Genomic DNA, 6,794 nt, shown 5'->3' with positions numbered 1-6,794 from the left:
CGTGGTCTCGACTTAAATATACGATATATTCTCGCTCGTGGTCTTGATTTATATACTATGCTCGGTCATGCTCTTGGTTTATATTTTGTTTGGTCTTTATCTTGATGTATGTATCATGCTTGGTGATGGTTTTGAATATATACTATGCTTGGTAATGTTCTTGATTTATGTACTATGCTCGTTCCTTGTCTTGATTTATATACTATGCTTGGTAGTGTTCTTGATTTATGTACTTTGATCGTTCCTTGTCTTGATTTATATACTTGGTAGTGTTCTTGATTTATGTACTTTGCTCGTTTCTTGTCTTGATTTATATACTATGCTCGGTAGTGTTCTTGATTTATGTACTATGCTCGTTCCTTGTCTTGATTTATATACTATGCTTGTAGTGTTCTTGATTTATGTACTTTGCTCGTTCCTTGTCTTGATTTATATACTATGCTCGGTAGTGTTCTTGATTTATGTACTTTGCTCGTTCTTTGTCTTGATTTATATACTATGCTCGGTAGTGTTCTTGCTTTATGTACTTTGCTCGTTCCTTGTCTTGATTTATATACTATGCTTGTAGTGTTCTTGATTTATGTACTTTGCTCGTTCCTTGTCTTGATTTATATACTATGCTCGGTAGTGTTCTTGATTTATGTACTTTGCTCGTTCCTTGTCTTGATTTATATACTATGCTCGGTAGTGTTCTTGATTTATGTACTTTGCTCGTTCCTTGTCTTAATTTATATACTATGCTCGGTAGTGTTCTTGATTTATGTACTATGCTCGTTCCTTGTCTTGATTTATATACTATGCTCGGTTGTTGTTTAAATATAAATAGAAAATAGAAAATGTGGTAAGATTGCCAATGATACAACTCTCCACAAGAGACCAAATGACACAGAAATTATCAACAATAGGTCACCGTACGACTTTCAACAATGAACAAAGCCCATACCGTATAGTCAGCTAAAAAAGGCCTACAAATGACAAATGTAAAGCAATTCAAATGAGAAAAATGCTGCTTAGTGTTTATCATATTGTTTCCGGATGCTTTGTATTTCAAAATATTTTTTTGTGTCTAAATGCTCGTTTGTTTACGATTGTCTTAATTTTATTTCGGTACTTGTCTCATTGAAGGCATGGATTACCTTAGCCGTATTTGGCACAACTTTTTGGAATTTTTGGTCCTCAATGCTCTTCAACTTTGTACTTGTTTGGCTTAATAACTATTTTGATCTGAGCGTCACTAGTGAGTCTTATGTAGACGAATTGCACGTCTGGCGAATTAAATTATAATCCTGGTATCTTTGATAACTATTTGCCCTTTATTTCTATCAGATTTCTTTAATTTGCCTCTCTGCATACTGTTGTTGTGATCTTTTCGGTGTTCCTAATTATTCATCAACAATAATCAGATTTTATAAAAGTCAAAGGTCACGGTCACATGGCAAAGTTATGTCTATGATCTGATAGACAAACAACTTTTACGATCAGAAGAAGTGTTACATTCGAAATTAAATAATATAAATATATCTCATAATTTGTAAATTTTACTTTTACTTATTGTAAAGTTATTTTTGTCTCAGTTCATAGTAGATTTTTCAAATTTTCACACACTTTACAGCTTTTCATTCTAACCCGAAAAGGTTCTAAAATTACACAACTCTTTCAAAGAGTAACGGTGAAACCATTGTAATGCTTTAAACAAAGAATTTATCTAAATTTAATGTGCATTTCAAAATTTTTATCATAAACTATATAAATTTCCAAATGTTCAATTTTTCTCACGTTTACCGCTCTCAGATCATTACTGATGACCTTGTGTCACTTAAACCCACACAGGAAGTTGTCTAAGTAACTATTTTATCCGGAATGGACTAAAAATATATATAGCGATAAGATGTTTTGAAGAGGGGTAAAACATACTTATGATGAACATTTTCCGAGAAGGGATTTTTTCCCCGCCCATGCAAATAAGCATCAGTATATATAAAGAAAATCTACAGAATCCTTCTTGTGTAACTCCAGGGCTTACATGGACAGACCAATCAACTAATTTGGTAAGTTTTTTGCATGTTAATTTATTAAGTACAGTTATTTATCCAGTGTTCTGAATTATATCAAATAAACATGTTTTTTTAATTTAAAAGAAAGATAACTGAAGTATCAATTTCCTTATTTTTGTAAAATAAAAATTCAATGTTTATGTTTGTAAAATAAAAATTCAATGTTTATGTTTGTTATACTGGCAAGGTCTTATCTAGCCATATCATATCTTCTTATATCCATATCTCTAACTATTGCTTACCAGATTTTGAAATTAGTATAAAAAGATGTGTTTCTAGTACGCAAACAACTATGTCCCTTTCCAGAACATATGAGTTCACTCCGCTTTTTAGTATGTCCTTGTGTGTTTTTTCCCCATTGGTTATGGTGATTGTCCATCATCAACTTTTGATATTTCGCACAATATCTTCTTACCTTTTTACCACTCATAAATGTTTGTTTTGATACTTTATCATGACACTTAAATATAAATCTAGATATTAGGTTATATATGCATTTTTTTCTCTAAAGAAAACATGAATAAACGTAATAGACCTTCAGTAACAGTTGACATATGTAAATGTATGTTTCAAAATATACAAAAATTACCTAAAACCTTTACTAAATTCTTCCATAGATACAAATATTTGTTTTAGAAATTTGGTTGTACCTGTAGAAAACTTAATCGAAATAGGATAGCATATCCTTATTTATAAAGGGATGTTGTTTACCGATCCTTGAAATTTAGATATGATGTGGGTAAACTGGTCAATCCTTTAAATTAGCTTATTCTAAAAGTTGATCAAATTCAACAAATTAAATGTAATCAAATCTTTGAGTATTGTTTTATTGGTATTATTATTGGTTTTTATGCCCCACTAATTATGCCCCACTTAGGGGCATTATGTTTTTCGGTATGTGCGTCCGTTCGTTTGTACGTCCATTCGTTCGTACGTCCGTCCGTTCTTCCATCTGTCACGCTTCAGGTCAAAGTTTTTGGTTACAGTGTTTGATGAAGTTGAAGTTCAATCTACTTGAAACTTTGTAAACATGTTCCTTATGATATGATCTTTCTAATTTTGCTGCCAAACAAGAGTTTTGACCCCAATTATACAGTCCTTTAATCATAGAAAATGATAGTGCAGGAGGGGCATTCGTGGACTATGGACACATTCTTGTTTTTACAAAAATCAATAAATCAAAATAATATAAATGAACAGAACAGAGTTACAATGCCAAACTTATTGCACATATTTGAAATATCCAAGGTACAAGTGGTAGAACACCTTTTTTGTTCTTTCAAATCTAATAAAGAAATATCTTAGACAAATGAAGGCTTCCGCGCCAATGCAATGCAATTCCGATATAATTAATATTTCCAAGGGGCATAACTTGTTAAAAATATTTGATCAGCACTAAAATTCAAGAGAGTCAAAGACATGGTAAATACAAATCTATGCAGTATACCATACGCAAATTTAAAGTCTAAAAAAGTATTCTTTACCATACTAAATGTATTTATTGTCAGCTGCTTAGTAAAATCAATTATCATTTTTAATTGCAGACATGAAATTACAAAAGAAGACTTTTTGTCTGCTATGGATTTCGTTGATGTTGATTTTCATTACGACAGAAGCTAGATGGACGACATCTACCTGGCAATCGCTCGGAAAAATTAGAACAAGTTTAAAGTCCAATCAACAATCGGCAGAACTAAGTAAAATAGAAAATTATCTTAAATATCACGATGTATCGAACGCAATTTCTCCAACAATAGAAGCCGTTGGTGATGCAGCTCCATCTTTGACAAGTCGAGATGTCACAGAAATCGTCTCTGGTGCATTAGACATCATGTCAGCAGTTTCAGTCCTGATTCCAAAAGTCGGTCCGATAATAAGTAGCATTTTAACGGTGATTTCTGCATTGATAAGCGCAATAGGTGGCAGTGGAAGTCAAACAGACATTGGATCGGTTGTTAAGAATGCTATCAATGAAGCACTTAGTAGATTCGACGATTCCAACCTCAGAGCAGAAGCATTCGGTACTTCCAAAGTATTTGACGTTTCATTAGCATACCTCGACGGAATAACCGATATAAAGCAACATGAAGTTTCTGCTCTGTCTGCACATGTTCCTATCTATTCTGGAGTTAGGTTCATCGGAATACTACAATCAAAGATAATGGAGAGTTCAACAAGTGATGATAAGCAGCAGGTCAAACGGGCAATTGAATACACGCGACTTTTTGTAAAGCTCTCTGTCCTTAGATCCATTGTTATGTGGAAAATGTACATCACTGTCAAACAAGCAGGACATAGTGTGTCAACAGCAAAAAGCATTCAAAGCGTTATTAAAACTATGAAATTGAGAGACAAAAACTTCTTAAGGTTTTTGACGAATCCTTCATATTCTCGAGCTGTTTTCTTTGCACACTTGAATCCATCTGAGTTGCCTGAAGTTTCGAAGTATTTAAACAAATGTCAACTTGCCTTTCAGAATCTGGCATTCTTAGGGGAAAGGTATCACAGTTTACGAACCCAAAAATGGTCAAGATGGTATGCTTATATGGACGATGATAAACATGGTTCCATGATTGGATCAACAAATTTAAACAACCAAGGATACTTCTACTTTGAAACAATTTCGTCAGTAGACAATACTTTCTACTTGAGTTCAGCGAAATGGTCCGAATGGTATGTCTACATGAAAGATAACGATGGTGGAACACTAAATGGGTGGAAAGGAAATCCCGGGTCTAGTGGACAGTGGAAAATAATCAGGTTATATGATGGGTATTACATGTTGTCGCCAAAAAAGTGGCTTAACTGGTTTATATATATGAAAGACGACGATGATGGAACAATTCGAGGTTGGAAAGGCAACCCTGGAAAACAAGGACATTGGCGCATAGAATGAAACTCTAAGAAAAGAAACTTATATATTATTCATTCTCTGTAACTATTAACCAAGGGATGGATTTCTGAAAGATTTATTTTCTTAAGAATTTGTTCATTTTATGAATTCCTCAAATAAAATCATTTTTAGATATTTTTCACACATTATTTGATCTTTTGTAAGCTGTAGGTAGATTTGATTTGTTCACAACCTACTTGATATGTAATATGTCTTAAAAGCAAAATGAGGACTTGATTAGCAACTCGTTTTAATACAAATTCTTTAATCTACAAAAAGGGGTATGACCGGGTTCTACGAAAAAAGGATGCATCTTCCAACATTTATATATACATATATTTACTGACAGTCATAGTTTCGTGTGTTTTCTTTCGGATTCCTATAAAATGATGTCGCATTTTTGTATGACTTTGTGAAACATAATTATAAACACTCAAAGAAAGTTATACTATACAATTCTGATCGCTAAGTAAACGTCTTTTGACTTTTAAGAAAGAACATACTATTCACCAAAGTTTAACGTCATGTAATTCTCTTGACGACAATTAACATTTTCAACTTTATGTTTATCTTATTTAATACATAACACCGTTTGGTCGATTAAGTTTCAGACGTATTAATTATCTCTGTGATATCCAAAACTTGCCATGATTGACATATTTGACAAAAATGATCTTTTTAACGATTACAGTAATGCAATGATATGCATTTACTCTTTCAATTTCCCTTTTGTCGACATTTTTGTATGATCCCTTTGTTGCTTCCGCTTCTCTTTATTCCCAAATTAATTTTTTTATTATATTAATATCAACACCGACTTTACATCAACATCTGTTTTTAAACGTGTAGCGTATTTTGAGACTGGTGTAATATATAAGTCTTGCATCTGTACACTGTCCTCTTTTTAGATGGTCCCTTGACGTTTTTAATGATGTTTGTTATTTCTGTTAGTGTATGTCAAATCCGATCACCCAGTAACGATGAGTGTTTCGAATGTGCCATCATTATTATATACGTAAAAAGTAAAAGAACACCGAGGAAAATTCCAAACGGAAGGTCAAATGGCAAAATCAAAAGCTCAAACACATTAAACGAATGGATAACAACTGTCATATTTCTGACTCGGTACAGTTGTTTTCCTAATATAACTTTTCTTTCCGCTTTATAGATGATATAACAAATAGATGTGGTATGATTGCAACTGAGACAACTCTTCACAAGAGACCAAATAACACAAAAATTTATGATGATGTTTTCCTACTAAATATTTCAAGAGATACAGTTAAGTCTGCCTCATATCTTGACTTACATCTAGAAATTGACTTTGAGGGTAGGTTACAAAAAAAAAACTACACGACAAAATACCTAGTAGATGATTTCAGCTTCCCAACTGCGAACTATCCACTTCTATGTAGCAACATTCCAGCAGCACCTGCATACGGAGTATATATCTCCCCATTTAAGACAATTAATTCGATATTCACGGGCTTGTATTTCATATCATGATGTTTTTATAGAGGTTTGCTACTCACAAGGAAACTATTAAACCAAGAAATCCAAATGGTGAAGTTGAAGTAATTCCTTCGTAAATTTTACGAACGCCATAACGAGTTGGTTGATCGTTATGGAATATCCGTTTAATAGATTATATCATATATGTTCCTAATGCCGTAACTACAATCCCGTCAGCTTTTCACGAATGTGACCTACTCAATAAGACTTGTTACTGGGTTTGTACTAACATGAGCAACACTACGTGTGCCGCATGTGGAGCAGAATCCGGGGTACCTGAGATCACCTTCAGTTTTTGATGGGACTCGTGTTGCATAATCTTAAGTTTCCATGTT

The 6,794-nt window shown here is 33.2% G+C and overlaps 1 protein-coding gene across 1 annotated transcript; it reads left to right on the top strand.

Moving 5' to 3' along the window:
• Positions 1 to 1,905: 1,905 nt before the first annotated feature.
• LOC127734931 (toxin CfTX-A-like) lies at positions 1,906 to 5,084 on the top strand. The gene is made up of 2 exons (XM_052244978.1): positions 1,906 to 2,048; positions 3,599 to 5,084. Exon 2 carries the CDS (start codon positions 3,601 to 3,603, stop codon positions 4,948 to 4,950), a length of 1,350 nt encoding a protein of 449 aa, XP_052100938.1. The 5' UTR covers positions 1,906 to 2,048; positions 3,599 to 3,600; the 3' UTR covers positions 4,951 to 5,084.
• The last annotated feature ends 1,710 nt before the right edge of the window (positions 5,085 to 6,794 follow it).

The sequence above is a fragment of the Mytilus californianus genome, unplaced genomic scaffold (genome assembly GCF_021869535.1).
Source record: "Mytilus californianus isolate M0D057914Y unplaced genomic scaffold, xbMytCali1.0.p SCAF_3, whole genome shotgun sequence".
In the NCBI taxonomy this organism is placed as follows: domain Eukaryota; kingdom Metazoa; phylum Mollusca; class Bivalvia; order Mytilida; family Mytilidae; genus Mytilus; species Mytilus californianus.
Note: the sequence above shows the minus strand (reverse complement) of the source record. Positions and strands in the feature narration are given on the sequence as shown.